Genomic DNA, 16,921 nt, shown 5'->3' on the forward strand with positions numbered 1-16,921 from the left:
AAGAGGACTTCCTCCGTCATGGCAGAAGATCTTTTAACTATTAATGCTGTGGACTGATCCTTGAACTGTCTGGATCCAATGACACAATTTGGGTTGCTAATCCTACCTGCCAACATGCAAATGGACAAATCTTTGTTAATAACTGTTGCTGTTAGGACACAGGAACTGTCCAGCACTAAGGTAGACCATTGATCCATCCAGCTCAGTATTGTCTATACTGAATGACAGTAACTCTCCATGGTTTATGATGGGATGCATTCTCAGCCATATTTGAAGTTGCCAGGGATTGAACCACATGCCAAGCTCTATCACTGAGCTACTGCACTTCCACCAGAAATGCAACAGTGTCAAAGCATTACTTAATCATGGCTCTATAACATGGGTCTAAATGGGGATGAAGGACACTTCCCTCAAGAAAAGGAGTTGCTGGGGAGCATATATGGATGTTGAACAAAGCCCAGAATCTTTGATTGCTTATGTTTGTTGAATAATATAGGGCCAAGCAAAATGTTGCAATATGTTTTCTTTTCTACCGAGTGCTTGTTCTTGTATTACACACTTTGCTTTTATGTTGCAAGTATGGTTTTGCTGCAAATAAGTACATTTCATATAAAGAAATTATTTATTCCTATTTGAGTAAGTTGCCATGTTGATGACCCCAAAGTTTCTATGACTTCTTAAACTCTGCACACAATGATAAAGGCTCCAGATTCCATAATGGACACACTATTTCAGTCCACTTCTGCCAACAGGTCCAGGTGTCCCTAGGGTGCAATCTGGAATTACTTTTTTTAAAAGGTAGAATAATGAATTATTGTACTTTTCTGTAAACCAAACCTCTTGCACAAGGAGAACATTGTTTCTGGACTTGGTGTCAATTTCAGTATGCAAAATTCTACCGCAAGGTCAGAAACGCCTCCTCTTTGATTAAAAGACACCTGCCGCACATGAAAGGGCGTATTCAAATGCAACCTTGCAAATTAGACAACAGCAATAACAACCAACCCTTGCTTCTTACTTAGATCTGGAGCCATCCTCTTGGGTAATAAAAAAATACAATTTACATATCACTAGCCAGATGTGCGAATGCTTGCCCTGATTAGTGCATGTGTGAAATAACTAGATGCCAGCGAAACAGTACTTTTTTATCTTTTGAAGACATCCTTGCTCAAACAAGAATTGTGTGAATACCTTACAGGGGGACATTGTGCGAAACAATGGGCAACACCGTGCATCAATGGGACAGTCCACTGGCATCATTACAAAGAACTATAAAATCCACTGTGCTTTTTGGCAAGTGCCGTGTCAGTACAGCATGGTAAAATAATGTGAACTGGGAACTGCATATACAGATTCAGAACAGAGCTGAAATAGCCCTATTCATGTCTGGGATGTGAATACTGCACTACCAAATTTGGCTGCTGCTACAGAAAGGATGGTTTAAGTGTGTACTTGGCAATTGTATGCACCATCTGGTGATAAGGCTGTAATCCTTTTTCATCAGATAAAAGACTGGTAACCATCACCCATAAACTAGAGTCTAGACTACTGAAATGAGCTCCTTCTGGGGTTGCTCTTGCCAACTGTTCACAAGATTCAGCTGGCTCAGAGCAACGCGTCTCTAGCATCTGTCATGGCTTCACACTGACTTCCATCCAGGAAAAATTAAGGTGTTGGTTCAAAGTTTTGACCCATAAAGTCCCAGAAACCTTATACACAAAAGGCTTTAGAAAAGGCATAGGCAAATTTGGCCCTGCAGGTGTTTTGGGACTACAACTCCCATCATCTCTAGCTAACAGGACCAGTGGTCAGGGATGATGGGAATTGTAGTCTCAAAATATCTGGAGGGTTGAGTTTGCCTATGCCTGCATTAGAAATTACTCCTTCCCCTAGATTCCCTCTTGCTATTCAATAAGATTAACCTGTTAACTAGTAAACATGTTATAGTTGTAGAAAGATGTTCTCTATGGCTCAGAACTACATAGCTCCTTCCCATGGAGACTTGCCAGACCTGAACACCTTGGTATGTGGGATTATACCCATGTTATTGAGCTACATCTCCCATCTCCTTTGATCACTGGCCATTCTGGATGAGCTGATGAGAGCTGGGAGTCCAATAACATATGGAGGACTATGGGAGAGTCGTGTTACAATTGTCACTTTGAGAGCTCTGCAGCTGAGCAGCATTTTGAAGATACATTATTGTCACCAGGATGAGGGACAAGAACAGGGGTCAGCAAAGTTTTTCAGCAGGGGGCTGGTCCACTGTCCCTCAGACCTTAGTGAGGGGCAGACTATATTTTGAAGAAGAAAAAGAACGAATTCCTGTGCCTCACAAATAACCTAGAGATGCTTTTTAAATAAAAGGACACATTCTACTCATGTAAAAACACACTGATTCCCACACCGTCTGCGGGCCGGATTTAGAAGGTGATTGGGCTGGATCCGGCCCCCGGGCCTTAGTTAGCCTACCCATGGACAAGAACCTATATTAGTAGAACATCTTTCTTTCTCAGAGCTGCTAATGGGGTAAAAGTCTAGTTACATTTGCAATAATGATAATTTTGGGTATAAAAATAGTTGTTGTTTTTTAAAAAAGGTAATTTAAAAATAAATAAATACAGGTGACACTTTTCCTAACACTTAATGCTTCGAAAAGCTTCACCAGATGAACTTTTATTTCCTCCCACAGCCTTCCATCTCCTCACATGCATTGATGGAGAATCACTCAACTGCTAATGTGCATACCATGTTCCCCCTAACATACACATGTTGGCTGTGCATTGTGTCAGCATATGAAGAGGCTTTAGGTATTTATCAATATTTACACAGAGAGAGGTGTGATCCTGGCCCACTCAAGATCCCCTCTGTGTGATGGATCTCCATCTTCATATTCACTGTACAAGTAAAACCCATTATTGTGAGTGCCAACTATAAAGGCAATGGGTGTCTGGCCACCGGGTGCAGTAGAGATGGAACTATCCCCACTGCACCCAGTGGCTAAACTCTATGTGGATAGAGGAGAACCAAAATTTTTATTGCACTCTCCTCAGCTTTTCTACCTTCCTCCTTTGGATCCACATATTTTTCTAAGGTAGCCATGTTCACCACCACTCTCAAGGGAACAGCGAATGGAAGGAGAGCTCAAATGCTCTACAGCCATCAGGGGAAGTCCACGAAGGCCATTATAGCACCCAAAGATGCCACACTGGCAATCCTGGCTTAGTTGGCTCAGGGAGATCTTAAAAGTTCACCTTTGAGAGCTCTGGAGTCCACATTCAAGTCTGCCTCTGAAAAACTGTGGTCTAAAGCACTGAGCCCTGGCCTTTCCGATCAGAAGGCTGGCGGTTCGAATTCCCATGCTGGGGTGAGCTCCCATTGCTCGGTCCCTGCTCCTGCCAACCTAACAGTTCGAAAGCATACCAAAAAGTGCAAGTAGATAAATAGGTACTGCTCCAGCGGGAAGGTAAATGATGTTTCCATGCGCTGCTCTGGCTTCAGTGTTCCATTGCACCAGAAGCGGCTTCATTATGCTGGCCACATGACCTGGAAAAACTGTCTGTGGACAATGCCGGCTCCCTTGGCCTGTAAAGCAAGATGAGCGCAGCAACCCCACAGTCGTCTGCAACTGGACTTAACTGTCAGGGGTCCTTTACCTTTTACGTCTTTACTGGAGGGAAGAGTATGCCCCATGTCATTTTTATAAGCTAGTAAACAACTGGATGCACTCTGAATTTCTAGAATGCCTAGTTATAAAGAAAAATAATGGCTTTAAGGGCAGCAAGAATCATATTTCGAGGCTGAAACCCTGAAAAGGTTTGTGGCGTACAGATGGAACCACTGTGTGCTCCTAAGAACCAGTAAGTATTAGCTTTGTTAATAGAGGAATGATATTTGTTTCATTTCACTCCTGCTTGCTTTTAGTTCTACTCAAATACATAAATGCATCTATTCAATCATTTATGTCCAAATATGCAAGAATGAGTCTGTGATGAATCTTTTTTCAGATGGTTACGCTTCCGGAAATGTTTGTTCCGCAATGGAAAAGCTGATTCAGTGACTTTGGAATCTTCCACAGCAACTGCCACATGGCGCAGTCAGTCAAACGGGATAAACACATAAAACGTTGGAACGTGTAGGATTAGATGGTGAAAGAAAGAATCTCACTTATTACATTTATGCTGCAAACTAAAAAAAAAAAATGCTTAATTTTGCTTTCATTATTACAGACGCCAAATTGATACAACTAGCATCTGGGAACATTAGCCAATTCCATCTGGATACTGACAGCAACAAAACTTTGATGCGCCCACGACAAAAACTATGTATTTTTTGTTATGCCTAATCAAATAGATAAAATGTCAGGAAACAAAACAACCTACAGATCCCACAATTAGCAGGACTTGGCAGTAGATGACCTCCAGTGTCTTTCCCAACCATCCCATTCTGTATTGAATACAGTGTATTATTCAATTTCTGTGAAATATTCCAGGAATCACCCAGAGTGATGAAACTGTCAGGCCCTGATTCTTAATTTTCTACTTACATTTATATAGCTTCAGGATTGAGGTCATCAGTAGGAGCAAACAAGGAAGAAATGCTTGGGGTGGCTTTGTTTCTTTAAAAAATGGAGTCCAGCACAAGGACAGAGAATGACATTCCCAGTAAATGGAGCAAGAACTTTCTCCAGCTGCAAAAATGAATTCAAAAAAAGTGTCCAAATTGCTCAGCCTTAGTGGCAGTTGCCCAACCCTGCTCTGCACTCTCGTTGAGTGCAACTCTCTAGTAAGAAATTGTCCTTGAACTGGGATTATTGCATGAATGGATGGATACATTTGTGGTGTGTGGGGTGGGTGGTATCTGACTCCTGTGTGGCTAATATGTGGCCTGCTCTACTGTTCTGTCCACCTTTCTCTCTGGCCTCACCCATCACTTTTATATAAGGAGAAGGTAAAATACCCCAGGATGGTTAAGTCCTGTCAAAGGCGACTATGGAGTTGTGGCGCTCATCTCACTTTCAGGCCAAAGACCACAGACAGCTTTCCAGGTCGTGTGGCCAGAATGACTAAACCACTTATGGCACAACAGAACACTTTGACGTAAGCTGGAATACACGGAAACGCCATTTACCTTCTCGCCGCAGCAGTACTTATTTATCTACTTGCACTGGTATGATTTCGAACTGCTAGGTTGGCAGGAGCTGGGACAGAGCAATGGGAGCTCACTTCGTTGTGGGGATTCGAACCACCAACCTTCTTATTGGGAAGCCCAAGAGGCTCATTGGTTTAGACCACAGCGCCACCTGCTTCCTGGATAAACAAGCATACAATCACTGATAGGTCCACCCACCATTGTGAGGTTCAAAGCAATGAAGACGATGCCTCCCAGCTGTTGCCATTGGCTGTGGGTTTCTTGTGATGTCATAAAGGCACTTGGCAACTGAGTGAATATACAGGCAGGCCAAGGGGAAAGCCCTTTTCTATTTCCAGCAGGACACACCTGGCAATGGATGTGGCATTCAGCACTGCCGAGGTTTCTTTCACTTGCAGGAGGCAAAGTGGTGAATGGAAGGAGGCAATCCTCTGGCAGGGGGATGCTAGGGAGCAATAACAAGGTAAGTTTGCTTGTTTGAAGGCTGCTGGTATCTGTGATTAGAAGCTGGCGGACCTTTCATGATGGACCTAACAGTAGCTTCTGGCACAATGGGACACTGTGACAGAAACCAGAGCCCACGGAAAAACTGTTTTCCTTCCCGCTGCAGAGCTACCTATTTATCTACTTGCACTGACATGCTTTTGAACTGCTAGGTTGGTAGGAGCTGGGGCAGAGCAACGGGAGCTCAGCTCATTCCATCACGGGAATTCAAACCACTGGCCTTCTGATTGGCAAGCCCAAGAGGCTCTGTGGTTTAGACCACACCTATGGGTAGTGGTGCAGTGTTGTGGGAGGGCACAGAGGCGGTTGCCATGGGCACAAAATTGTTAGGGGTGCAAAATTTCAACACCCAGTGCTGTCTCAATACAGCTGTGCCCTTCTGTCGCTGGGCTCCATTGAAAACAGCTTCTCCCTGAGAACCAGGAAGTGACCTTTTCAGACAACAGCAGGACTCTTCCTTTCTTACCTCTGTGGCTGTGATCTCCTGGGTGATGCAGGCCGTTGAATGTGCATGCATACTCCATCTTTTTCCCTTTCTCCCACCCTGTTCTGCACAGCCTCGGGCACTGGCAACCTATGCTACGCCACTGTCTGTGAGGGAATGTGGTCATCAGACTGAGAAATGTTCCCCACCCATGTTTTGCCCCTTTCTTTGCTTCAGAGCATTTCACAGATCTTTTTTCTGCAGCTTGAGGGTCCTGGGAATAGTCTCTTTGTTTTTAGCACTTTTTCTGCTGGCAGATGTTGTACATTGCCCATCTTTTACTTGGGATGTGTTTCAATTTTTTCTTGTAACCTGGTCCTAAGACTCAGGTTCAACCTCTCCTCCCCAGTTTCACAATTCATCCTAACTCAAGTAACTGAATTTACTACCAAGCACTGGGAGATACTCAGTGCTAGTCCAGCTCAGAGTAAACCAATTAAAAGATTCTAGCATCTTAAAAAGCAGAGACATCACCTTGCCAACAAAGGTCTGTATAGTTAAAGCTATAGTTTTCCCAGTAGTGATGTATGAAAGTGAGAACTGAACCATAAAGAAGACTTGATGCTTTTGAATTATGGTGCTGGAGGAGACACTTGAGAGTCCCATGGACTGCAAGAAGATCAAACCTATCCATTCTTAAGGAAATCAGCCCTGAGTGCTCACTGGAAGGACAGATCCTGAAGCTGAGGCTCCAGTACTTTGGCCACCTCATGAGAAGAGAAGACTCCCTGGAAAAGACCCTGATGTTGGGAAAGATGGAGGGCACAAGGAGAAGGGGCCAACAGAGGACGAGATGGTTAGATAGTGTTCTCGAAGCTACCAGCATGAGTTTGACCAAGGTCCATGGGGTCACGAAGAGTCGGACACGACTAAATGACTAAACAACAACTTGGGTTCATTCTGCTCCAACCCAGCCAATTTAGAACATCTGAATACAGTGAAGGTGAGGCTGTGACAGTTGCTGCCCATAGTTGGGAAGATTTGGGGCCTCTTGTGAACTGTGAGCATAGGTTTGTCCTGATTATTATTATTATTATACTAAGTCTACAGGTCTTTAAAAAGATCTGAATTGAGTCTTTGTGGCTGCTGGAAAGAGGTGTTAATGATAAATTATGCCCATTATGAACCTGGTAGTTCATTTGTTTTGATAGAACTTCTGTGCATGCGAAAATAATTCCCCTAATCAATTAGAAGCCATTTTCAGTCAACAAATATATGGGGGGCAAGCATTTGGGGTGAGCATATAGCAGTGTTTTGGCATTTATGTAAACTGCTTTGGGTGAGCATGTTTTGATTATTTAAGTCTTTTAAATATAAACATAAATACAATACAACTTCCAAGCAGGGTTGAGGTTTTTCTCTTTGTAGGAGTTAACCATTGACCCAAACATTCCCCATTCTTGGAAAATGAGATTACAGAAGAATGTTTTTAATTAAATTACATTATGCAAAGTTAAAACTCTGATAACTTATGCAGCTACCCATATATTGTCATGTAATCCCACTTTAGAAGTTCCCAAGTATGATTCTGTTAATGTACCATGTGACTGCTCAATTTGCCTATATAGCTACTTCAATTTTCTTTATTTCTATTAGGCTGAATTCAGATAAGGTCACTGTCGAACCAGGAAAATGGTTTCAGAGCAAGGAGGGAACTTACAGTTAAATGACTATATTTTTCTACTTTACATTCTGTATTTGGGGCAGGAACAACAAAATATTTCAAAATTCCCATTAGTGCAGCAAAGTTTTAACTTGGGCCATAGATTTCCCTTCAAACCCAAGGGAACTGCAACCTCATTGGATGCCTCATGGATCAGAATTCATGGATTCTAGTTGATATAGCATTACAGTGGTATTAATAAAGAAACCCTTCTGGCTGAGAAAAGGCATTAAAGTAAGCAGTCCAAGGGAGCTGAGAAATGGGATAAATAGAATGTACTTCTGGCTAGCCAATTTTAACTTGCCACCGGCAGTAGTATGAATCTCGTCAAAGTCACAGTATTGATAGATCATGCTAAAAGCGTAATAGAAAATGCAATTGAGCTAGACTAATGTAACTCTAGCAAATATCATTGCAACTTGCTAGATTTCCATAACCGATACGGCTGCTATTTGGAGGGGTTAAATTTTCCATATACATAATGCATCCATAAAGATAATGAGAATTAGCTTTTATCTGTATTTCATGTTTTTTCACCAAACTTTCAGCAAGCAAAGCAGCGATGAAAGCTCGAATTAAAATGACGTTACTTTTCTCACACCAAAGCACATACTCTTCCCACACTCCCTGCCATTATTTCGTTTCTCATAAAGCTGGATAATCCTCCAGTTCCCCTTTTGTGATTTCCTCAAATGCCGTTATGTTTATGGAATTAAATCAGCCAACTTCAAATGCCAAATGAGAATTTTCATGGACTTATATTTGCATTATGTAGCACCAACTTTATTGCAACTGTTACATAACTAATGCACTAGGAAGCAGACCATGTTTGACTGCGCTACATTTGAAAATTGTGCCCATATACATACTTGGATCCTCTTCCACAGATCATTATAGCCTCTTAGGCTTAATGACAAATTATAATGGACAGCACTCAGCAGGGCTGAAATTGCAGAACACACTGTAAGTAAAAAAGTCATAATATTTACTGCATATTCAAGTTTCTGCAGATGCCTGTTATTAGTTTGCTAAATATGCCTACTACTGAGAGGAACAGAGGAATCCCATAGAACTTTAGTTGACTGTCTTTAAAAATTAATTTTAAAACCCAGGGCTACTTCATACAATTTTGCAGAGAAATTAAGGCTGCAGTACTGCCACACAAAGTTGCCAGGAAGAAAGTTCCAGTGTAGGCATGCACAGGTTTAGACCATAAATTGCTATGTTTGAAAAGGGTTCAGGGAAGCAAACTCACATCAACTACCGTATTTTTCGCTCCCTCCTCGGGGAAAAGCCCCCAAGAGCCACACACACACTCCACCCGGCTCTGTAAAGGGAGCGCTGAGCAAAGCCTGGGATGAATACAGGCTCTGCTTAGCACTCCTTTAAAATAATATTTTTTTTCTTGAATCTCCCCACTAGAAACTAGGTGCACTGTATGATCAGGTGCGCCTTATGGAGCGAAAAATACGGTATATTGGCTGTGTTAGCTCACATAGATCAGAGGGTGCCAAATGTTTTAGACGTATGAGCGCATTTGGATTTTGGAGTGAGTGCATTTCGTTCCCCACTTCTCCTGATCAGATCTCCTCTCCACCGCCTAAGACATAGAAGCAGAGCGTGAACACCCACACACAGCGTGAACACAGTGGTACCTCGGGTTAAGGACTTAATTCATTGTGGAGGTCAGTTCTTACCCTGAAACTGTTCTTAACCTGAGACACCACTTTAGCTAATGGAGCCTCCCGCTGCCGCATGATTTCTGTTCTCATCCTGAAGCAAAGTTCTTAACCTGAGGTACTATATCTAGGTTAGCTGAGTCTGTAACCTGAAGTGTCTGTAACCTGAAGTGTCTGTAACCTGAAGCATCTGTAACCCGAGGTACCACTGTACCTTGCTTTTCCAAGGGATTTGGGTGAAAATCAGATCCAGGAAAATAAATCTGTGCCTTGAAAAGCATGCAGAGCTACGAATGGTGAAGCAGAGAAAACTCATGTGACCTTGCAGCCATCCTTGCGCTGCTGTGTCAGTTACCCACAGGAAAACTGGAGGTCCTTCCTCTCTCCTTCACCCCACGTGAGATTATATGGGTAGCATAATAATTTTCACACCCCACAATTTTCTGAAATTTTGGTTCTGGCTCTTCTTAGGTGTTGATATCTCCTTGCATTTTCTAAACTATTCCCACTGGGAAGAGAAGAGAAACTTGTCCGAATATTCCATATTTCCTTTTTACCACCTCTGTTAAGCTGCACGTCTTAGATAAACCTTGTAACATTTCTGCTTTCACGTTTCCTGTTAGTGGAGCTGTTCTGTGGCAAAAGCCCATGCAACCACTTTCACCTCTCATAAACTACTCAAATGACCAAACTAGAGTATATTTAACTCAGGGCATGTTTATAGGCATGCCTGCTTTTTAGGCTTTACCCACTGTGCTTGCACACCTATGCTTAGAAACATGCTCAAAGATGTTCAGATCTTTTCTTTCACAACTTCAGGGGCACAGAACGTTTCCAAGCTCGTTAGCACAAACTGCCAAAGTAGCAATTATTGTCTTCTGCTGCAGCAGAATGCCAAAAAATGGAAAGGAGAAGAGCCAACTCTCCATTTGTCATTGCAATGTGTGGAAATGTTATGTGTGTGTGGATGGCTCGAGGTTGCAGCATCATTCTTTACATTTTGATTCAAAATCCAGCAATTCATGGATTTCCAGTTTAATCTAAAATCTAGTTCAAAGTGCATTGAACTGGATTTTGAACCAATTTTATGATGTAGTTTCCCAACCAAATAATATGCTGATGTTAGGGGAAAGCGAGCATAAAAATCCATGTCAGTGAAAACAACAAATATAAATCCCTAATATTATGGAAAGTTGCTTGCAAAAATGTATATATTTAGGATAAATTTCCATTACAATGCTGAAGAATTTTCATGAGGTTGTTTTAAAAAGAAACTAATATTGACAGAGTCATCCATCCTTACTACTGTATTGCTCAGAAAGGCACTCTATCCTCTAGATAATTTTTTCAGGGGAAGCGGAGGCTGCAAAGAGAAGGCAAAAAAAATCTCTTCTGTTTACTTCTGTTCTGATCCAAGCCATTAGCTGCTACAAAAGATTCTATTCCACTAGAATAAGCAGGTTTGCATAAATGTGAATGATGTATTTCAGGGGCTTCATGAACTCAGTTCACAAGCCACAATGCTCAAGTTGACAAGGTGATGACAACGTAGCTGTGCACACTCAGAGGATGACCTCCAAACCATCCTAAATATCTTTGCAGAAGCTTACGAAAAGCTTGCCCTATCGCTCAACATCCAAAAAACCAAAGTGCTGCACCAACAAGCACAAAGCAACCCCTCTATAGTGCCACAAATCCAATTCAATGATGTAATGTTGGAAAGTGTTGATCACTTCTCCTACCTGGGCAATTATCTTTCCACAAAGGCCGACATTGATGCCGAATTCCAGCATCACCTGAGCTCTGCTTTCTCCCAATTGAAGTGCAGAGTGTTTGAGGACTGGGACATTCATAGGGAAACCAAATTGCTTGTTTACAAAACTATTGTACTACAACCTTAATGTATGCTTGTTAAACATGGACCACTTATAAACGCCATCTCCAACTCCTCAAAAGATTCCATCAACTATGTCTCCAAAAAATGTACACATCACTTGGGAAGACAGGAGAACTAATGCCAGTGTACTGGAAGAAGCAAAGATCACCAGAGTCGAAGCAATGATTCTTCAACATCAACTTTGTTGGACTAGTCATGTTGTGTGGATGCCTGATTGCCGTTTGCCAAAGCAACTACTCTATTTTGAACTTAAAAATGGAAAGTGTAATGCTGGTGGTCAACAAAAGACGTTTAAAGACTCTTTCAAGACAAATCTAAAAAAAAATAAAAAATAGTATAAACACTGACAACTGGAAAACACTGGCTTGTGAGTGCTCCAGTTGGAGAACAGCCTTTACTAAAGGTGTCGTGGGCTTTGAAGACACTTGAACTCAGGACGAAAGGGAGAAATGCGCTAAGAGGAAGGCACGGATCAATTCCTGCCCGGAAACCTATGTCCCCACTGTGGAAGGATGTGTGGATCCAGATTTGGACTCCATAGTCACTTACAGACGCACTGTTAAAACCGTGTTCGTGGAAGACGATCTTACTTGGCTACGAGTGATCGAAGAAGAAGAAGAGAACTCCACAGCATCACACAAAAATATGTGCTTCATGCATACCATCACTGATGTGTTGTTACTGGATATCTCAATTTGTGCATTCTAAGGGTTTTCTATTCTCCCAGTTCCTGTAGGCATAACCCAAAAGCCCCATCACAACCTCTGAAAAAACATGCGTACCAGATTGTTTTTTCTCCTAGAGATTAAGAGCTAAAATCAACACACAGGGCAACAATGGAAACTTGCTGGCCACTGCGACAGGCAGCAAAATTGAAAACTGAAATATCAAGATCACTCACAAGATTTCCCAATGGAAGAGGCAGTTATGCACTTTAAGAAACAATTAGATATTTGAAAGCTTTTATACAGTCATTAGAGTCTACTCCGTCAGTAAAAGAAAACTCCTCCGTCTCTGCAAAAAAACTTCTCCCGTCCTTGAATACAAATCCATCTTTCATTCCTCAACAGGAAAGTCAATCATTTTAAGAAGTATAGTAAACAGTGCAGTGAGATGTGAAACACAAGACTTTATTGTGTCATTTCTTTCTCGGCTCTTCCTAAATTGCTCTCACATGTTTGTACTTCTAAGCCTGCCGCCTTTTCTCAAGGTCAAGTTTACAAAATGTCAGTGATGTTCGTGTGAAATGAAATTGCAAGGGGCCTGGGGAGCAGAAGTGCAACACGGACTTGGAGTTTCTGAAATTGGTCCCATCACATAATGCTTCCTCAAGGCTCAATATCAGCAGCAGCAGAAGCAGAAGCAAGCAGCTGTCTGGTAATGAGGCAGAACAATAAATCATCACTAGAGATGATCAGACAACTGGTATGAAGACACGGAAAGGAGGTTAGCACTAAAGCTATATAATTAAAAGTTCGGTGGTTTTGTCTCAGAAAGGTCTTCTAGGCTATTAATTTGACATCTAGCTACAGAATACTCTGCAAGTAGCCTCTGGATAACCCTAGTTTTATCATCCAGAGCAGGAGTACCATCTGTGGAAGTCAAGCTCCTACCCTTTCAGGTCGATGCATTTATTAAATGTGCAGAAGCCCTGTCCTCTTTCTCAAGAATATGGTCACCCTAGTCCCTGCCTGCAATTTTGCACCTCCCTCAAAAAAAATTATCTGAAAAAAACCCAAGTATTCTTCAAGTCTAAGGGTTTTTGCACAGTGTTGCATGATGATTCAGAAGAAGCTACCACCACCACTTCAATGTGGCCCAATACTAAGTACCCATTTTTGCTGGTTCATTTGACACCGGTGACAACAAGAACCTAGTTTCAGCAGCTTTCGAGCAAGAAGGCAAAGCTTCCCCAAAATATGCAAGGCATAATGTTTTCCTTTCAGTAACTAATCTAGGAAGTTGGATGAGGGAGTGTCCCCATCCCTTATAATAATAATTTATTATTTATACCCTGCTCATCTGGCTGGGTTTCCCCAGCCACTCTGGGCAGCTCCCAGCAGAATATTAAAGACACAATAAAACATCAAACATAAAAAACTTCCCTAAACAGGGCTGCCTTCAGATGTCTTCTAAAAGTCAGATAGTTGTTTATTTCCTTGGCATATGATGGGAGGGCGTTCTGCAGGGCAGGTGCCACTACTGAGAAGGCCCTTTGCCTGGTTCCCTGTAACCTCACTTCTTGCAGTGAGAGAACCACCAGGAGGCCCTCAGACCTCAATGCCTGGGCTGAACAATGAGGGTGGAGATGCTCCTTCAGGTATACTGGGTCGAGGCCATTTAGGGCTTTAGAGGTCAGCACCAACACTTTGAATTGTGCTCAGAAATGTACTGGGTGCCAATGTAGGTCTTTCAGGACCAGTGTTATATGGTCTCGGCAGCCACTCCCAGTCTAGCTGCCACATTCTGGATTAGTTGTGGTTTCCAGGTCACCTTCAAAGGCAGCCCCACATAGAGCGCATTGCAATAGTCCAAGCGGGAGATAACTAGAACATGCACCACTCTGGTGAGACAGTCTGCGGGCAGGTAGGGTCTCAGCCTCTTTACCAGATGGAGCTGGTAAACAGCTGCCCTGGACACAGCACTGACCTGCATCTCCATGGACAGCTGTGAGTCCAAAATGACTCCCAGGCTGCACACCTGGTCCTTCAGGGGCACAGTTACCCCATTCAGGACCAGGAAGTCCTCCACACCCGCCCGCCTCCTGTCCCCCAAAACATTACTTCTGTCTTGTCAGGATTCAACCCTTGTTCTGTAGTTATAGGTGTATCAGTAGATTCACAGCCATACCATATTTACTCCCCAGGGCTCTTTTAAAGGAACCTTATGGTGCCAGCCCCACACACTATTTTTCCCTTTTCTTTTCTTTTTGCCCTGAGCACAATTAATTGTGTACAATTACAGGTACTTGTGTTTCCTGAAGCAGTCCTGTAAAAGGATCTTCTTGGTGATGATGCCAAGATTGTGGAATTCCCTACTGGAAGATATCCCCCAGATTCCCTTTCTTCCCCTCAGTTACTCCAGCAAACTTCTAAAACATGATCTGTTCTTTTATATATATATATTACTCTAAAATTTAAGTCAAAATTTTATATCTTTGCACTGCTATCTTTTTGATGTTTTAATTTAATTCCTGCCATTTTTAGTTGTGGTAATATATGTACTATTTACTATTCTTTTGTATTGTTTTGATGTATTTTTATATTCTTATTATAAGCCACTTTTATTGCTTTAATAGGAAAAATGGAGAAGAATGATAAACTAAACTAGTTCAATTAGATATGCTATAGTGTTATCTTATTCAAATTTGTAATCTTAAGCAGTGGAAGTCACTTCTGCTTTTTTAAAAAAGATTAAAAGTCATTCTCCTATCTCTATTTATTGCCACGACTACATTTAAAATGAAAAGAAAGGATGGTGTATTTCAGTCAAATAGTGACCGCTTCAACAAAATGGTGTACAGTGGAACCTCGGTTTCTGAACATAATTCTTTCTGGAAGACCATTCGACTTCCAAAACGTTTGAAAACCGAGAAGCAATGCGCAGATGGAAAAATCCATTGAGAAAAAAGAAAAAGATGCTGCGAAAGCAATTCAACTTATGAGGTGCGTTCGGAAATGGAAGCAATTACTTCCAGATTTTCGGCATTTGGCTTCTGAGACGTTTGGCTTCTGAGACACTCAAAAACCAAGGTTCCATGGCAGTATTATTCTGAAATCCTCCCCCCCCCCCATATTGGTTATTTTTCATTCAAAGGCACACTTCTAGGAAATATACAGAACTAGACTTAGATTTCTGAATTTCAGATTAAATACTTCCTTTCCTTCAATGGGCTTATGGGTGCTCCGGAGAGTTAATTAAACATAAAACTGGAATCAAACTTACCATTCCTAAATGGAGAGATTCTGAAACTGATAAGACTGGAAGGATAATTTATGAGAAGGCCTTTAAGCTACAAAGAGCTGAGGCAATATTTTAGCAAGAAATTAAGCATCCATTCTAGGCAAACAATCTGACACACCGATATCCAATTCTCAGTGGTTCATGTGTGTTCATCAATTCTTTTTTAGAGAAAAATCATGGAGAAAGTCTGGGTGGTGATGGAGAACATTAGATTGCCTTTAAGCTGTTGGGAGAACTGTTTGGGGCTACACGCAATTGTGGTAACAGGGTTTGTTGCATGAACCAGTATTTTCTTTCATACCAGTAAGTTCTCTCTGCTGAAGATGGACAAATTGAAATTGAAAAACTTTATTGTCACTTGTACAACTTGTATACAGTGAGATTACATGGGCACCCCCCACTCAACTCTCTTAGTCTTAAGTCCCCTCATTTACTGACTCACACCCACAAAACCCGAAAATCAGTTGTCCTGTTGTTAGCTTTTCATTCAGCAGCCTAACAGCCCATGGATAGAAGCTATTCTTTACCCTGTTGGTGCGACTAATCATGCTTCTATATCTTCTGCCTGAGGGCAGGAGATCAAGAAATTGCCAGCCAGGGTGTGAATCATCCCTGAGTATTTTCCTCACTCTCCTGAGGCAACTTTCTTTTGCTATTTCATCCAGCAGATTCACGGGACAGTCCATAATATCTTGTGCTGTATTCACCACCCTCTGTAGGCACTTCCTATCAGTTGATGTCAAACCAGCGTAACCACACCGTGATGTAGTATGAAAGGACACTTTCTATTGTCCTTTATTATCCACTTTCTAATACGTGGATTCTGTTTTAAACCTGTGCACCCATCCATACCCTAACATTCCTGGATCACTACAAGGCAGAGTACCTTGGGAGATCCTATTCTCATTCGGACTTTTGCAAACAATGTTATATACAAGTGACATATTTGCCAGTTCAGCTGCACTGATGGCTCCCCTGACCCCGAACTGTAAATCAGGCACATCTGCAACAACAGTATTATTGTACTATAATGTGTGGTTTCACACAGCTTCTCTATTTTACCCTCCCCTCATTTCTCTCTCCTCCTCCTCCAAGTTAACTTCAGTTCGGATATCAATCAAATACTTTCTCAGACTGCTTCATGCAGCAGTGACCCTAATGAAATAAATAACTCTTTTTAGTACTGAAAAGAATTGGATCTCAGGGGCTTTATATCAAAACTATCTCTGTAAGCAATTTCATGGTCTGTGGTATAGTACATGCATGTATTATTAAATACTTTGTATATATATTTAAAAACTTCTTTCTGGTGTTTCAGCTCCTTTTTTTTCTTTCCCATGTTATGATCTACTTTTCTTTTCCCTTCCTAAATAATATTTCAAGACCAAATGCTAAGTGGTGCAATTCTTCCCATGCTATACCCCATATAACGTATTAGAACGGGCCACTGGGTTCCTTACTGGAAATTGTTTGCCCTAAATACACATTAATGATTTTAGTTTAAAAATTATGTTTGAGTGGTGGGCAGAAAACTTTCCCCCTTTTTTCTAAACAGTCTAGAGACCAATTAAATGCATCTC

General features: G+C 41.7%; 1 protein-coding gene across 5 annotated transcripts in view; it reads right to left on the bottom strand.

Annotated features, from left to right (window-relative positions):
• CNTNAP4 (contactin associated protein family member 4) overlaps nucleotides 1-16,921 on the bottom strand; it is a gene marked incomplete at its 5' end in the record, with an annotated part of 472,706 nt that overhangs the window by 199,886 nt on the left and 255,899 nt on the right. The window contains 2 exons of one of the 5 annotated variants that reach the window (XM_081930405.1): nucleotides 4,547-4,600; nucleotides 5,295-5,352. The exons of 3 other annotated variants lie outside the window; for them this stretch is intronic. In XM_081930405.1, the coding sequence (XP_081786531.1) occupies nucleotides 4,547-4,600; nucleotides 5,295-5,352 (112 nt within the window). Of the gene's footprint in view, nucleotides 1-4,546; nucleotides 4,601-5,294; nucleotides 5,353-16,921 lie in introns of those variants that run through there. One more of the 5 variants, XM_081930406.1, reaches the window with a different exon arrangement.

This window comes from Podarcis melisellensis (genome assembly GCF_964234715.1).
Source record: "Podarcis melisellensis genome assembly, chromosome: 11".
Lineage (NCBI taxonomy): Eukaryota > Metazoa > Chordata > Lepidosauria > Squamata > Lacertidae > Podarcis > Podarcis melisellensis.